The 18,028-nt window shown below is 44.4% G+C and overlaps 1 protein-coding gene across 2 annotated transcripts in view; it reads right to left on the bottom strand.

Moving 5' to 3' along the window:
• The window catches only part of COQ2 (coenzyme Q2, polyprenyltransferase), a 105,710-nt gene that overhangs the window by 9,245 nt on the left and 78,437 nt on the right, over positions 1-18,028 (bottom strand). For both annotated transcript variants that reach the window (XM_029599565.1, XM_029599572.1), the window contains one exon: positions 8,059-8,247. In XM_029599565.1, the coding sequence (XP_029455425.1) occupies positions 8,059-8,247 (189 nt within the window). The remainder of the gene's footprint in view (positions 1-8,058; positions 8,248-18,028) is intronic.

The following is an 18,028-nucleotide window of genomic DNA, read 5'->3' as shown; positions in this document are numbered from 1 at the left end:
GTCTAGAGGATGTGAATGAAGAGAGGGTGGCTTGCGGGAAAGACAGCTAATACCTGGAGATAGTACCCTTATTCAATAGACATACACATGGTTAATGCGACTCAGACAGTGCTCTATGCTTCAACAGCAAGAGGAAACGTGGAAAAAAGGATTTGCATTCACAAAAAAGCGGGGAGCAGCTTGCTTGTTACGGCGGTTACTACCCCGAATCAATTAAGCCTGATACTTCACTTTCAATACATAACCAGAGTAGCTCTCTGCTTCAACAGCAGGGGGAAATGACGAAAAGTGGATTTATATTCAGATGACAACCAAAAAGGACTGAATTGTACAGGCTGGGTAAACAAATAAGCATGGGAGTAGCTTGCTTATTGCGGCAGTTATTACCCCTAACCAATTAAGCTAGATACTTCACTTAGAAGCAGTTCCAGTACTGCTCTCTACATTAATGTCGGGGGTGGAAGGGAAATAGAACCAAAAGGTTACTAAAGGCCAAGAGTAACAGATAAGTATGAGAAAAAAAAAGTGTGAAAGCTTGCTGGGCAGACTGGATGGGCCATTTGGTCTTCTTCTGCTGTCATTTCTATGTTATAAAATGACTTATCTTTATTTTATTGTTTTAGAAATCAGGCAGTACAACATGGAAATGCTAATATAACATTTACTCCTGAAGAAGGATTTCCTTCCAAAACACTGTAATGTCGGGATAGAATTCAGGGTTGCCCAGAGGAAGACTTGGCTTGGTCGGTGTGCACCGGCACTCAGAAGTTACTGCTTTGATCTTTAAACTCAGCGATTATAAGATAAGTCATCTTATTTAAAGTTTTTATTTGCATTAAAAAAATATATAAAAATTCTATACTGTTGGCTCACGTCAGTTTAAGTGGGAATCCGTACATTGACCTATGATTATACTTTAGCACATTCATTGGTCAGGAACACAAAAGGCTGTCGTGCCTATCAAAATTATAAACTGATGAAAGCAGAGTTGCTTACCTGTAACAGGTGTTCTCCCAGGACAGCAGGATGTTAGTCCTCACATATGGGTGACATCAAGATGGAGCCCAATCACGGAACACTTTTGTCAAAGTTTCTAGAACTTTGACTGGCTCAGCATGGCACCAACCCTGTATCCAGCAGGAGTCCCCCTTCAGTCTCGTGTATAGTAAAGAGTACGTATGAAAAATAAAATAACAAATCGCAAGCGTACCCAACTCCGCGGGTGGCAGGTGGGTTTCGTGAGGACTAACACCCTGCTGTCCCGTGAGAACACCTGTTACAGGTAAGCAACTCTGCTTTCTCACAGGACAAGCAGGATGGTAGTCCTCACATATGGGTGAATAGTGAGCTGAGGATGCCCGAGCAATGTACCAAAAGTACCCAAAGACGTGCAACAGGGATGATTTTGGATAAAAGGGCAGCCTGAAAGTCCCAGCGGGTTGTTGAAAGGAGGTTGGGTATTAAGCTGCAAATAAATTGCGTAGCACAGACTGGCCAAAGATAGAGTCTTGGGCGCCAGCCTTGTCCAGGCAATAATGAGCTGCGAAAGTACGGAGAGAACTCCATGTAGCAGCTCTACAGATGTCAGCAAAAGGTACAGACCGAAGGTGTGCTACCGAAGTTGCCATTGCCTAATGGAGTGCGTTTTAACGTGCCCCTGGAGCGGAAGGCCTGCTTCTTGGTAGAAGGAAATACAGTCTGCCAGCCAGGAGGACAGAGTCTGCTTTCCCACCAGGATTCCCAGTTTAATTTTATCAAAGGAGACAAACAGCTGGGTTGACTTCCTATGGCCTGCAGTGCGTTCCAAATAAAAGGCTAGAGCACGATTGCAGTCCAAGGAATGTAGAGTCCGCTCATCTGGATGTGAGTGGGGTTTGGGAAAGAAAGTAGGCAAAACTATAGATTGATTTAAATGGAACTGAGAAACTTTCAGCTGAAATTTAGGATGAGGGCGAAGGACCATCCGATCATGAAGAAATTTTTTTTAAGGGGGGTAAAGTAACCAGCACCTGTAGCTCACTGATCCTGTGAGCAAATGTCCGAGCAAGAAGGAAGAGCACCTTCCAAGTGAGATGCCATAACTCACAGGAGTGCAGAGGCTCAAACGGAGGTTTCATGAGTCGAGCTAACACTACATTAAGGACCCAAGCAGGGGCCAGCGGACAGAGAGGGGACTTGAGGTGTAGTAAGCCCTTCATAAAGCGCACTACTAAGGGTTGTGTCGAAATAGAGACATCCCCTGTACCCTTATGGAAGGTGGCCACCGCACTGACATGCACTCTTATGGAGGAAGTTTGCAGACCTGACTCCGAGAGGTGCCAGAGGTAGTCTAGAAACTTTGTTGTGGGGCAGGTAAAGGGATCTAACTCTTTTGAAGTACACCATAATGAAAACCAGTTCCATTTAGAATGATAAGACCTTCTAGTAGAAGGCTTTCGTGAAGCTACCAGGACCTGGGATACAGAGTCCGAGAGGTTGAGAGGCCGTAAGATTAGCCTTTCAACATCCAAGCTGTCAGTGACAAGGTCTGGAGGTTGGTATGGCGCAGTTGTCCGTTCTTCTGAGATATCAGAGATGGATCTGTGCCTAGGCGAATTTGTTGATGGACTGAGGTCGCGAAGGATGGGAAACCAAATGTCACTGCGTAGCTTCACGAGAGTCTTGCTGATAAGTGGAAGTGGGGGGGGGTAGGCATAGAGTAGGCCTGTTGCCCAAGAAAAGGCGAAGGCATCCCACAGTGGAGTTTTGTGACTGCGATGTAGGGAGCAGAAGTTCTCCACCTTGCAGTTGTGGATCGATACAAAGAGGTTGATGCTCAGATACCCCCACTTTTGAAATATGTGCTCCGCTAGTGGGGCTGAAATGTACGACTAGGTTTGTCAGAGGACATGAAGGATGGCAGTCCTCACACATGGGTCAATCCCTTTCTATACGCTGACCAAGTAGGTAAAATGGGGTATCCCACAGTGATGAGAGCACCACCTTTCTCCCTTTTGCTGATGAGGCAGCCAACCCAATGACAGATCCATGTAGGTTCTACAAAAAAAAAAACAAAACATAGGACAGGCAGACACAAAACCCTAATGCGTAGTAGAGGTGCCTAAGGCAGGAGTGTGATGCGAAGTCCAGTGAGAAGAATACTTTGCTTCACGGAAATATTACAGCCAAGGTTTTGGATCAGTGAGCCCTGACAAGCATAGCAGGTCTAGATCCTCCTGTATACAGGAAAAAGCCTAGAACATCATCCAAGAGGAGAACTCTTGGACAAAGACCGCACAGTTTTCTTCGGTGTCACAAGACAACCGAATAAACAGTTGAGGCCAGAGAGCCCTCCAGAAAGAAATTGCAGTCCACTAGTAAATGAAGGACAGAATGCATTTGCAGAAGAATGCCTAATGATTAATTGATAGGTACAATGGGGGAAAAAACCTAAGCAACACATGGAAGAAGCGGCAGGGTCTGTGGCAGACCCTATCTGCCGAAGTACCAGACAGATCTGAACACCTAGGTCAGACAAAATTGTTAGGGGATGAAAGGCAATCCCTGAAATAAGATCACCAGCCTAAACCTCCAAGCAGGGAGTTAAGCTAGGCCTGAAGCTCAGCCATACTCCATCTTATAAACAGTAGACCTAACCATCCTGTCCGCAGGAAGGCACTTTGGTCAACCTAGTGAAGTATGAAAAGCTAAAGACAGTACTGGTCAGAACTTGGCGTAAGATATATCATGAATGCCCTAGCTTTCGCCCCCCCAACATTCTGACTGGAAGTCAGAAGAAGTGAAGAACACAAGGAGGCAGACTCTAGGGCTGCAGGGATAAGAAAAGCCGCTAGGCTATATATCGTAAATCCACAAAGAGACAGAAAGCGGGGATGCTGCAAGTATAACCCCCAGTAGAAACAGGATTTCTTCAGCGCCCTGGAAACCCGAAAGATACCAGGCAGGGTCAGTCTGATCTGGGAACAAACTGCCCATTAACCTGGCTTAGGTATCAAAACTCCCAAGGAAGACCTTCCTGCCTGCAGAAGTAATCCTGAAAAGGGGGAATTATAGCTAGCAAGCCACCGCAATAAAAGTGTGGCACCTCTTCTGCAGGGTCCCTCATCCCCTAAGACACACAGCCATGGATATGGCAAAAGGTTGAAAGATATCCAACAAGCAGGATGCAAATGGACCAGAATCTTCCTCACTGAGGTAGGGTTCCACTTGTGAGCGTGACCGGCAAGAGCAGCTATTAGCGAAAAACACACATTGTGCTCAGCAGGTATCAAAAAATTGACTCCCATGGGGGAGAAATCCTTAATCTTCACTTTGGAGCTGCCCAGAAGGGAAGATCCTAAGGACAACAGGGAGATCAAATCCGGAGTAGGTCCCTAGCAAAATAAACCTGTTGTGCCTTAAGATGTCCTAGGAAAGAGCTCTATTGCCCAACCTGCTCTCGGATTCCACAGAGAACAGAGATTGATCACCAGTCAAACCATGAAATCCCTTTTCCAGGAAATGGAGAGCAAGGGCCACCGCTTGTAGGGGTGGGCCACTGGGTGTCCAAGGGGTAACCCGTAAGGATTGCCTCTGGAAACCAAGTCATATCTCCTCTTCCCGAAGGGACAGGAATTGAGGCCTCCCATTCCCGAAAAACTTTTCCACTCTCCAGGTGAGAGTGGGATACATTAGTTGACCGGTGAGGTTCATAAGTCACCAAATTGGCCACTGGCAGCCATCCAGTCAGATGGGTTAGGCCGCCATGGTAATTAACACAGGGACCTCAGCAAAAAACAGTCCAAATGACCGCTGCTGCTATTCTCTAATGCCCGCAGGTCCTGACCTGCAAGGAGATGCACCGATTCAAAAGAATCGAAACTCCAGTTTGGCGACGGTCCTACAGGGGACGGAGCCCCAGAGGCTTCCCCATGAAAGGGATTCAAACGTAAGCTAACATAGGTGGTGTCAAAGACAAACTATGGAAGGGGAAGACTCTTAGGCTGTGGCACACAACCTGATGTGCTCATCACGAGGGAAATATTCACAGCCATACACACTAGAGGGCAATTAGAAGATTAGAGCCCTCTGCTTTAAAAATGTGATGACCAGTACTCGTGCAGTGGTACCCCATCCTGTAGATGGTGGCCCACACAGGCATCCCATCGCTGTGCTTGTGGATAGAATCCCACGGCACAGCAAGGACCAAGCACCAACTGTTAGAGTCAGCAGCTGCATATTGCCAAAAAGCAATCAAAGAATATGTGATGGCACCTTCCTTGTTAATGTCCCATAGCACCCTAATGTGTGAAACAGATGAGGAATCTCATGGCCCTGACTCTGACGCATCAATCAAAGGCCCTCAATGACATTTGAGGCCAACACCACTATTGTGCTGCATTAAGGCCCATGGCACTTGATGGCATCTATGGTGCACGCCTGTGCTTGCCGCCACCTACAGCATGGAAGGGCTCTTGCCTGCAACCAGGGAGCTCAATGGCGTGCATGGTGCTCGATGTCTATGACCCTTAAAGCATCGAGGACAGCCATGACGCTCAATGGCAGTCCTGGTCCCCAACATGGTCCTAATATCGATGCATCAGATTACCTGTAAGCTGGCATGGACGTGCATGCGCAAACATTACCAGGCATGGCACAGTACATGTAGCAGCAATGCTGTTTGCCCAGGCTCCTGCTCACCCTCTCTCACAAGGAGCCTGCACTGCCATGACTAGCCAGCAGGAGAGGAGGCTACGTCATCCAGGGCTCTTGCCTGTGAAGACTAGTTCTTTAGAATATGGGAGGATGAGCCCGCCTCCCTCCAGGAACAGCGCGGTTCTTGATCCCTTCACTGTCCGAGCTTCCATCAATGCTGATCAATTGGTGAAATAAGAAATTGCCATACCGGATCAGACCAAGGTCCATCAAGCCTAGCATCTTGTTTCCAACAGTGGCCAATCCAGGCTACAAGTACCTGGCAAATACCCAAACACTAAGTAGATCCCATGCTACTGATGCCAGTATTGGCAATGGCTATTCTCTAAGACAACTTGATTAATAGTAGTTAATGAACTTCTCCTCCATGAACTTATCCAAACCTCTTTCAAACCCAGCTACACAACTGCACCAACCACATCCTCCGGGAACAAACTCCGGAGCTCAACTGTGCGCAGAGTGAAAAAGAACCCTCTTAGTTCCAAATGTACCACCTGCTAACCTCATAGATTGCCCCCCAGTCCTTCCACCATCCTAAAGAGCAAATGACCGACTCATATCCACCCATTCCAGACCTCTCATGATACTAAAGACCTTCACCATATCCCCCTCTCCAAGCTGAACAGCACTAACCTCTTTAGCCTTTCCTCATAGAGGAGCTGTTCCATCCCAGTTACTTTGGTTACCCTTCTCTGTACCCTCTCCATCACAACTATATCTTATCTACAGTAACTCTACAACCCTTTGTGGTCACAATGATTTCCTGTTCATATTTAACTTTTGAGTCAACTGATCAAAGGTGGACCATGATTCATTCTTTCCAAAGGGCTGCAACCACCACCACTATACCAAAAGATAGGGCCTGAAACTGAAACAAAATGAAATGTGAAGATATGCCTCTAAGATCTAAGGAAGTCAGGAATCTCCCTGCCTTACCTCCACCATGACAAACATTAAGGTCTCCATCCTCCTGCCTGGATAGAACTGAGGCGAGTCCCAAGTCAGTGGCCCACACGACTGGACAGCACTATGTCAGTCCTACCAGCACCAGACAAAGGCACAAAAAATGAAAGAGCAAGGAGAGGGCACAGAAACTAAACTGCAGGTGCAGGATTTATTTACTGAGAACAGAATTAGATTCTGCAAGGCAGCACAGCAACTGAAGCCTGCCATGCAGCTGGCAGAAAGTTGAAAGGAAGAGAAAAAGAAAACTAACTTAAGGTAAAAGAAATAGAAAAACAGCTGCAGCTCCAGAAAAAAATCACAACAAAACCTATGAAGAGAAAGCAAAGCTGATTAACATGACCATACAGCTCCGCGGAAATAGACTGAGGGACTCTGCTTAGGAGGAAATACAAGGGAGATGGACAATTATCCACCCAAGCTATTCCATATTTTTATTTCTACCTTCATTTTCTGAGGAATTCTGGAATACATTTTTCACTTGGCAGCTGTGGGGTAGGATGTGTGGCTACATGGAACACTGATTTAATGCATTTTACTTCCAGGCTTTCAGGCAACAAAAGGTGAACATTTTGGAAGGGAGTGTAGCTTTCTATAGTTACTGTACATAAATAACGTTAGGATAAAGTCTGCAGGTAAACAGTGCCTGCAGACTTTAGCCCTATATGGGCTGTTAGAAAATTACCCTGCCTAATACCATGAAAAGATTATGGTGACATCCCCGATGACCTAAACCAGTAACGTGTCCTATCACTTTGATCCAGAGCCAAGGCTAGCAGTTTTTGGCTTACTCTATGCAAATGGGTTTGTGTTTGTATACATATGTATTCACATTTGCATGTCAGCATATGTATCTAAACAGAACAATAAATGACCTGTTACATGGATGTCAATTTGAAATCTGAGTGTACCTTCATACGATACTGTAAGAAATTCAGCTATCGTGTCTGTAAGCCTGTGTGAAGGCTTTAAAAATCATTAGGTACCCCAGTGATGAAAACACTTTAAGTGTCCACTGTCCACTTCCAAGTTATTGCATTGATGCAAGACCGACCACAGAGCTAAAGATAAGTAACTATTATGGCGTTATTTATGCTATCATCAATGCAATAACTTGGAAGTGGACAGTGGACACTTAAAGAGTTTTCATCACTGGGGTACCTAATGATTTTTAAAGCCTTCACACAGGCTTACAGACACGATAGCTGAATTTCTTACAGTATCGTATGAAGGTACACTCAGATTTCAAATTGACATCCATATAACAGGTCATTTATTGTTCAGATTGGTTACATGTTATATTGCTCAGGGTTCGTATAACTAGCATATGTATCTAAGCATGTATGTAGGAGAAACAGTAATACACCAAAATTCAACTTCATAACTTTAGAAAGAGCCAACCTGATGAGCCAGGTGGGCTGCCACGATGGCCAGAGCAATATAGTAGGGTGGCGTCTGCTCACAGTTCAGACCGGTCACCATCAGTCCCGTCAGCATTGCAGCGCTGAAGCCACTGAGCCATGGCTTGGTTTGCTCATTGAGCCACAGGGCAGTTGATTTCACCCCTACAATCGCATCGTCTCTCTTGTCCTGGAAGAAAGGGTGAGGGAAGTGAAGGCAAATATAACTAGACTTCATAGTTAAGAAAGCTTCAAAAGGAAAAGGTGCTGTCAGAAGAAATCGCTCACAAAATAATGCTGCCAGACTCACACTTTGGAAAGATTTCACCTTTGCTCCCGAATGGGAAAGTCCCTTTGAGTCTACTAAGTTCCTAAAATTTGCTAGAATATATATTAAATGATAACGAAAAGCAATTGGCCCATCCTGTCTGCCCAGTTAAAATTCTTTCTATCTGGGTAATTGAGTATATAAAATCCCATACTTAAACCATCACTGACTCCATGGGGAGCAGATGCGGCAGTCATGTGCCCATATACCCCTTCCTATGTACTGCAAGCACCAACAGGAAGGCTTAACCCTTTCTTAACTCAGTCAGCTTTGCTTAAGCTGATCCGACTAACCTGGAGGCGACTTTCCACGTTGTTGCATATTCCACGCTTATGTGCCTACTTTCTCCCTATCAGGGGGAATGCTGACTTTTACCCAGGAACTCACTCAGGCACCTGTCGGACCTGGGCCGCTAAAGACATTACTTACTTGGGACACCTTTTAACGACAGAGGGGGAAATCTTCGACTTTAAAGACTTTAGTGAACTGTATGGCCTAGGTGTCAATCACACGTTCTCATACATACAAATTTGCCACTATATTAGGGCACTGCCCGAAGTCTCCCGCCAGCCCTTGGTATTCCATACTTTAGATAAAATATTTCACTTTAAACGTGTCAAGGTTCCCTCAATGTCTAATTATTATAAATCCATAGGTCAGTTAACGAAATTAGATATCTGTTCCCTTTTAGAAACTCATTGGAATAGAGACGGGGAGTTTACTGTGACCAGTAATATATTGTGGGTAGGCTTTCGACGTGTAGCCTGGATCTCCACCAACATGTATTATCGAGAGATACAATACAAATTTTTATGTCGGGCATATGTGTCACCCTTAAGGGCGAAACAGTGGACTATAGCAGCTTCAGACACCTGCAGTCGCTGTAATCAGGCAGTGGGCACCCTCTCTCATGTTTTTTGGTCTTGCCCGCTTGTGCTTCGATTTTGGCGCAAAGTAGCAAACTATATGGAGGATGTACTAGATGTGCACCTTCCATTTTCACCTTTATGGTTTCTATTTGGGTGTGTGTCTCCTATTAGAATTAGAGAACTTGGCTCACGTCTACTTTTGCAAAAAGCGTGTCTAGTGGGGAAAAAAGTTATCTTGTTGGTATGGTGCTCTGATGATCCACCGTCTTTCTGGGTTTGGAGGAACCAACTACACTCCTTGATGACCATGGAGAATATGGGGTCCCGAGAAACACCAAGACGGCGACACAGTTTCCTTTCCACCTGGGACTTATATCTTCAACAACTTCTGCATCGCGTCCGAAGTTTCATCATGAATGCTTAACTCTGCCTACCATGGACATTGGGGGACTGGTATAGAACCTATTCTTCCTTCTCAATAGTCTCTTCAACATACCTACATGGAGGGGGGGGGGGGAGGGCAGAGGGGGGATGGGTAAAAGGGGGGGGGGAAGAGGATGGGCAAAGGGGTGTTTGAGAATTGTATCGAATACTATTTTGTAGTTGACAGAAATTGATTGTGGGGGGAGGGGGTTAAGGAATGTGCTTCCCCCACAAATTTCATTTACTTTGTTTTAAAAATTTCAATAAAAATTGTTTGAAATTTAAAAACAAAAACAAAAAAAAAACCCCATCACTGGGTCTTTTACCCAAGTTCTGAACTCCGTTTCTACCATTGCTCTCCAAATGTGTCCCAAGCAAGTTTAGATTCCATTACAGTCTTGGCCTCCAACAACTCAATGGGAAATGCTATTCCAGATATTGTCATCTTCCTCTTTCGTTTTTACAAAACACACATTTAACCCAGTACCTATGACAAAATGCTGAGCTACATTCAAACATTTGCCAGACAAAACAATCTCTCTGGGCTGGCCAATATATCTAATGTCTGTACCCTGCCATGCAGGAGACCTGCACTGGATTCCTCTGTTTATAACAGCGCTTCTCAACCGGTGTGTCATGTCTCCTGGTATCCCACTGCCCGTTGCACTTCCCTTCTCCCTTTTTCCAGCCCCCGCGGGACAATTGGAAGCCTTCTTTCTTCCTACCCCCATTGCCCAATGGGAAGCCTCCTTCATTCTGCCTGCCCCCGCGCAGGCCAATCGGAAGCCTTCTACCTACCAGTGGGAGTAGGAAGCAGGGAGGAAGCCTTTGATTGGCCGGTGAGGTAGGCATCGCCTAGCCCAGGGGTGGGATGGGAGAAATAGCAGTTTGGAACTCCGATGAAGCAAGGCCGCCACAGTCTGTGGCGGCGAAGAGGCAACCCGACGCCAACGAAGCAAGGCTGCCACAGCCCATGGCAGCGAAGAGGCAACCCGACCCTGATCGGGGCTACCACGGGAGCCCATCCCCGTAGTGGCGAAGAGGAAACCCGATGCCGACAAAACAAGCTGCCACAGCCCGTGGTGGCGAAGAGGAAACCCGACCCCGACGGATGCCACCACGGCAGCCCATTCCCGTGATGGCGCAAAAAGAAGGTCCGCCGGAGTAAAGCCACGGCGGAACTGGAGCCCATCTCTGCAGTTAAGAAAGAATACGTTTTTGGTGAGAGCGGGTGCGTCTGTATGTGAATGAGTGCCTGGGTGAGAGCTTGTGTCTGTGGGTGTGAATGGATGCCTGGGTGAGAGCTTGTGTCTGGGTGTGTGAATGGATGCCTGGGTGAGAGCTGGTGTGAATGGATGCTTGGGTGAGAGCTTGTGTGTGTAGGCGTGAATGGAAGCCTGGGTAAAAGCTGGTGTGAATGGGTGCGAGAGCATTTGTGTGTGATCGAGAGCTTGTATATAAGAGACCATGAGTGTGATTGAGAGAGAGACTGGTCAGGAAGATGACTGGTGTGCGTATGTGAGAGAGAGACTGGTCAGGAAGATGACTGGTGTGAGAGAGACCGAGACTGGTCGTGGGGTCTAATTGGAGGGGTGTGTGTGTGTGTGTGTGAGAGTGACTGGTTGTGGGAGTGACTGGTTGTGGGCGCTAAGGAAGAGGACTGTGAGGACAGAGCTTCAGCAGTCCTTGCTACTTCTGGTGAGTGCTATTGGCCTGGAAGAGAAAGGAGTAGGAGAGTTGCTGGAGAGGGTAAGTAAAGGTGGCTTTTTAAATTATTTTTCTCGATTGATGCCATTTTAATTATTGGGTATTATGCGATGTCTGCTGTTTTGAAATATTATATTGATATTTGGATGTTTTAATAATTTTTATGAGTTTTTAATTGTTGGATATTATTCTGTTCAGTAGCTGTTTTGTAAAATTTTTAGTATAGCTTTACAATTATTTCTGTGTGGGGCCTCTATAGCAGCTTGGCATATTCTGTTTTCCCAATAGGAAATGTATTAGTGTTTAGGGCCTGGTTTAATAGTTGTATTTCTTAGATAGGGTTGTTACTGTTTCGAGTGTGTTCCATAATACAGGTGTAACTTTGTGCGGGTTAGTTTGTGTGCATTATTGCAAATCCTGAGAATCTGTTAGGTGCTATATTTCTCTTTCCATTTCTCCAGGTTCGCACTGCATGCAGAGTGGCTTTTTTGTTTTCCATTCTAGTTTCTGTCTCCATATTTATAATTTGTTGTTTTTCTGTACTTGGTGAAGGGTGTGTGACCGAGATGAGGTATTTAACTAGCATGTAGGCATTTATATCAATCTTATTTGTTGTGTTTTCTCAATAGGATATGCATTAGTGGTAATTTACTGTCTTTTCATAAGGAAGGCTATTGTGCCTGGTAGTAAAAGGAGTTTGTTTTGCTTTTACTGGGATGTCATCAGAACCAGAATTTCTTTTTTGTGTGGTGAGTTGTACAGGGTAATGCCCTAGATCTGCTCTGCATTCATTGCTGGGGGTTGAGGGGATTCCTGTGGATGTAGAGTGCATGTTTACATTTAGCCTGGTGATCGTCAAATATTTAGTGTGTCACGCATGTGAGAACCATCTGTCAGGTGTGTCCTGGCCAAAAAAAGGTTGCGAACCACTGGCTTATAAGACCAGCATGATCTGACGGAGAAGCGGCATTGTAATAAAGCTGATGATAAACTATTTTGATAGGGGGTCAATCTCATAATAACTGTAAAGGGGGATTTATTCAAGGTTTCCAAAATACATAGGACCACAGACACATAGAAATTGATGGCAGAAAAGGATCAAATGGTCCATCCAATCTGCCCAGTAAGCTTATGGTAGTATTAGCTGTGCCATGTAGGTTACCCCATGCTTATCTGTTTCCCAGACCATAAAAGTGAGGGCCCTCGTTGGATGCTTTACCCCCATGCTTATCAGTTTCCCACACTATCCCTCGTTGATTGCTGTTGAATCCAGTTCCCTTTTATGCCTTACTGTTGAAGCAGAGAGCAATGTTTGAGTTGCACCAAAGTATCAAGATATGACTATTTTCAAATTTGGATGGACTGTGCCTTGTGGAGTCAATTCAAACCAGCTAGTTGGCTGGAAAAGGCTACATTAGCTGATTAATCACTGTCCAATTCTGCCTTTTCCATTTAAAAGAGGCACATCAGACATATAATGGATTTGATTAATAAGACTTATAGGGAAAAGTTAGGCCATCATTTTCTGAGCCTATATTAAAGAAGTTTGTTCTCTCTGAACCAAAGAAAATGGAAGGACGACAACAAAGCATTATGGACATTCTTCTATGGAAGGTAGAACTGAGAAATAAAGGCCTTGCAGAAAGAAAATCTACGTTGTCAAACATATGCTTGGCACTGCTACCACTCGACTGTTAGCTCTGTTTGAAATTAAGAGCTTTAAGATTGATTGGAGGGCTCATGTAATGTCAAAACTATGCAGTTCTCTATGCTAAAATAAACTCTTTACTTCTTATAAAAAAAAGTTTGAAACTCCCAATGGGAGAGCTGTGCTTGGCCCTCATCCATATGCATTGATTGTGCATGCATTATACTTATACACTTTTATAAAAGGAGCCAGAATTCTCACCATCAAGATTTCTGCCAAGAAGCCAGCCAGCCTTTAGAGAGCTCCCAGTGATACCAACAGACACCTTCAGGAGGAGATCCAGCAATCTGCCTGTATCCCTGCCTGATCATCAATGTTCAATAACAGATGCTGACCAGAGATGCCTGCACTCAGTTAAGCCTTTCTGACCTGCACACCGACGAACACAGATGCAGATGTCTTCTCACAGAGAAGTTACCCATCTCCTTCAACTGCTGTTTGCTAGTGTGGTAAGAGAACAAACTTTTAATTAAGAGGCCTGAAGTTACTTTTAGTTTGGGATAGACAGTCTGCGATTAGGACTAAATTTGTAGATAAAAAGGAAGTGGAACTGTGGAGGAGGGGCTGAGTTGGGTGGGACCAGGGTCAGATGTATCATGTCCAAAGGGGCGGGACCAGGGCCAGGTGTGAACTCTCACACACACACACACACACACACACACACCCCCCTGAATCAAAGCCATGTGGCTGCCCTGGTCTCAGGGTAAGCAGCTCCTACATACTCTTTCTTCTCTGCTTTCTCCAAGGACTCAAGGCCATAAATAATCCATGCAACTACTGGTTCTTTTTCCCTCAGGAGAGCCAGAACTGATGTACACTGCTGCCTCTGTTTTGCTTTCTTGGGTCCCAGAAAATAGGTGACAGACCGCTGTTCTAGGTTGTTCTGCCAGAAATTAAGCCCTTGGTAATGGACACAAAAAGGGGTTGAATTAGCACAAGTCTGAAAATTGGGAGTAGTAATGCCATTCATCAAGTGCAGGGTTGAAGCCTAGATGCTCAGTAGAATCTATATGGGTAGAAATCCCATGTGTGTTGGGTAAGAGTATAGTGACAGGAGTATACTACCATCCACTTGGACAAAATGGTCAGACAGATGATGAAATGCTAAGAGAAATCAGGGAAGCTAACCAATTTGACAGTGCAATAATAATGGGAGATTTCAATTACCCCAATATTGACTGGGTAAATATAACATCAGGACTTGCTAGAGACATAGTTCCTGGATGTAATAAATGACTGCTTCATGGAGCAATTGGTTCAGGAACCAACGAGAGAGGAAGCTATGGTAGATTTAATTCTTAGTGGAATGCAGTATTTGGTGAGAGAGGTCACGGTGGTAGGGCCACTTGGCAATAGTGATCATAACATGATCAAATTTAAACTAATAACTGGAAGGGGGACAATAAGTAAATCCACAGCTCTAACACTAAAATTTTCAAAAGGGAAACTTTAATAAAATGAGGAAAATAATTAGAAAAAAACTGAAAGTTGCATCTGCAAAGGTTAAAAGTGTTTAACATAAGAACATGCCATATTGGGTCAGACCAAGGGTCCATCAAGCCCAGCATCCTGTTTCCAACAGTGGCCAATCCAGGCCATAAGAACCTGGCAAGTACCCAAAAACTAAGTCTATTCCATGTTACTGTTGCTAGTAATAGCAGTGGCTATTTTCTAAGTCAACTTAATTAATAACAGGTAATGGACTTCTCCTCCAAGAACTTATCCAATCCTTTTTTAAACACAGCTACACTAACAGGCATGGACATTGTTTAAAAATACAATCCTAGACACTCAGTTCAGATGTATTTCACGCATTAAGAAAGGTGGAAGGAAGGCAAAATGATTATCGGCATAGTTAAAAGGTGAGGTGAAAGAGGCTATTTTAGCCAAAAAAAACATCCTTCAAAAATTGGTAGAAGGATCCATCTGAAGAAAATAGGATAAAGCATAAGCACTGTCAAGTTAAATGTAAAACATTGTTAAGACAGGCAAAGAGAGAATTTGAAATGAAGTTGGCCGTAGAGGCAAAAACTCATAATAAAAATTTTTAAAAATATTTCCAAAGCAAGAAACCTGTGAGGGAGTCGGTTGGACCGTTAGATTACCAAGGGGTTAAAGGGACTCTTAGGGAAGATAAGGTCATTGCAGAAAGACTAAATGAATTCTTTGCTTCCGTATTTACTAATGAGGATGTTGGGAAGATACCAGTTCCAGAGATGGTTTTCAAGGGTGATGAATCAGACAAAATGAACCAAATCACTGTGAACCTGGAAGATGTAGTAGGCCCGATTGACAAACTAAAGAGCAGCAAATCACCTGGACCGGATGGTATGCATCCTAGGGTACTGAAGGAACTAAAAATTGAAATTTCTGATCTATTAGTTAAAACTTGTAACCTATCATTAAAATCATCCATTGTACCTGAAGACTGGAGGGTGGCCAATGTAACCCCAATAATTAAAAAGGGTTCCAGGGGCAATCCGGGAAACTTTAGACCAGTGAGCTTGACTTCAGTGCCGGGAAAAATAGTAGAAACTATTCTATTCTAAAGATCAAAATCGTAGAGCATATAGAAAGACCTTGTTTAATGGAACACAGTCAACATGGATTTACCCAAGGGAAGTCTTGCCTAACAAATCTGCTTCATTTTTTTGAAGGGGTAAACAAACATGTGGGTAAATGTGGGTAAACAAACATGACCGGTAGATGTAGTGTATTTGGATTTTCAGAAGGCGTTTGACAAAGTTCCTCATGAGAGGCTTCTAAGAAAAATAAAAAGTCATGGGATAGGAGGCGATGTCCTTTCGTGGATTAGAAACTGGTTAAAAGACAGGAAACAGAGAGTAGGATTAAATGGTCAATTTTCTCAGTGGAAAAGGGTAAACAGTGAAGTGCTTTAGGGATCTGTACTTGGACCGGTGCTTTTCAATATATTTATAAATGATCTGGAAAGGAATACGGTGAGCGAGGTTATCAAATTTGCGGATGATACAAAATTATTCAGAGTAGTTAAATCACAAGTGGATTGTGATACATTACAGGAGGGCTTGCAAGACTGGAAGACTGGGCATCCAAATGGCAGATGACATTTTATGTGGGCAAATGCAAGGTGTTGCATTTAGGGAAAAATAACCCTTGCTGTAGTTACACGATGTTAGGTTCCATATAGGAGCTACCACCCAGGAGAAAGATCTAGGCATCATAGTGGATAATACTTTGAAATCGTCAGCTCAGTGTGCTGCAGCAGTCAAAAAGCAAACAGAAAGTAAGGAATTATTAGGAAGGGAATGGTTAATAAAACGGAAAATGTCATAATGCCTCTGTATCGCTCCATGGTGAGACCGCACCTTGAATACTGTGTACAATTCTGGTCGCTGCATCTCAAAAAAGATATAGTTGCGATGGAGAAGGTACAGAGAAGGGCAACCAAAATGATAAAGGGGATGGAACAGCTCCCCTATGAGGAAAGGCTGAAGAGGTTAGGGCTGTTTAGCTTGGAGAAGAGACGGCTGAAGGGGGATATGATAGAGGTCTTTAAGATCATGAGAGGTCTTGAACGAGTAGATGTGAATCGGTTATTTACACTTTCAGATAATAGAAGGACTAGGGGGCATTCCATGAAGTTAGCAAGTAGCACATTTAAGACTAATCGGAGAAAATTCTTTTTCACTCAACGCACAATAAAGCTCTGGAATTTGTTGCCAGAGGATGTGGTTAGTGCAGTTAGTGTAGCTGGGTTCACAAAAGGTTTGGATAAGTTCTTGGAGAAGTCCATTAACTGCTATTAATCAAGTTGACTTAGGGAATAGCCACTGCTTTTAATCGCTTCAGTAGCATGGGATCTTCTTTGTGTATGAGTTCTTGCCAGATTCTTGTGGCCTGGTTTGGCCTCTGTTGGAAACAGGATGTTGGGCTTGGTGGACCCTTGGTCTGACCCAGCATGGCAATTTCTTATGTTCTTATGATTGGCACTACTGCTAACAAGTCTAAAACCTTGCCTAGAGGAAGTGATGTAACCAGAGGAGATGGTGGCTTAAGTCTGTGGCTCCTTCCCTGACCTCACTATCTATAGCCATCATAGTGCTCCAAACTCTCTACAATTTCCCTCAGACGGTGCTAGTGTGGTGCAAAGGTTACAAAATGTCGACGAAAAGAAAACAACCCGATCTGAAGCACTTCTCCTTTACCAATTGGGAAGTAGTGCAAGTGACTGGCCTCAAGGAGGTGGCAGAAGATGGCCACCAGGAAGGGGATGCGAGTTGCGCCCCGGATATGGATGCCTCAGATCGGACCGAGAACGAATCTGGCATGCCTTCATGGGCGGACTTTAAAAAATGGTTTGCAGAAGTGAGCCAAGATATGGCCGGCATTAAGGCTGAATTTGCATGATGGTCGCTGAACTACGGGGCAAGGTAGCAGAGCCGGGGCAGAGAGTGGAGGAAGCGGATTCTCGCTTTGATGACCAGGCCGCAGATGTGCTTAGTTGTAGGAAGCGCTAGCAGAACTTAGTAAATTATCAGGCAATCTAGAGGAGAAACTAGAAGACCTAGAAAACAGGTCTTGTAGGGCAAATCTTCGCTTTTGTGACATACAGGAAGCAGCTGAATTCAGAGACTGTTTTCAAGTTGTCTGTAGTATCTACTCTATGGTCCTGGAAGCTGAAGGAACGCTGGAAAATGAGCCCATAATTAAATTGGATAGGGCCCACTGATCACTTGGTGCATAGCATGGAAATTTGCCATGCGATATTATTGCATGCTTCCATAATTTTTCAGTCAAGGAAAAGATCGCCCAGCTGGCCAGAAAAATGGGCCAATACAATGGAGAGACCAGAAAGTTGAGATTTTCCAAGACTTGCAACTTTTAACCATAAGGAAACGTCGGGAATTCAAACATATAATTACAGTCCTGAAAAGAAAAGATGTGAGTTACCATT

Source organism: Rhinatrema bivittatum, chromosome 1 (assembly GCF_901001135.1).
Source record: "Rhinatrema bivittatum chromosome 1, aRhiBiv1.1, whole genome shotgun sequence".
Classification (NCBI taxonomy): domain Eukaryota; kingdom Metazoa; phylum Chordata; class Amphibia; order Gymnophiona; family Rhinatrematidae; genus Rhinatrema; species Rhinatrema bivittatum.
The sequence above is the reverse complement of the archived record's forward strand: the minus strand, read 5'-3'. Positions and strand labels throughout refer to the sequence as shown.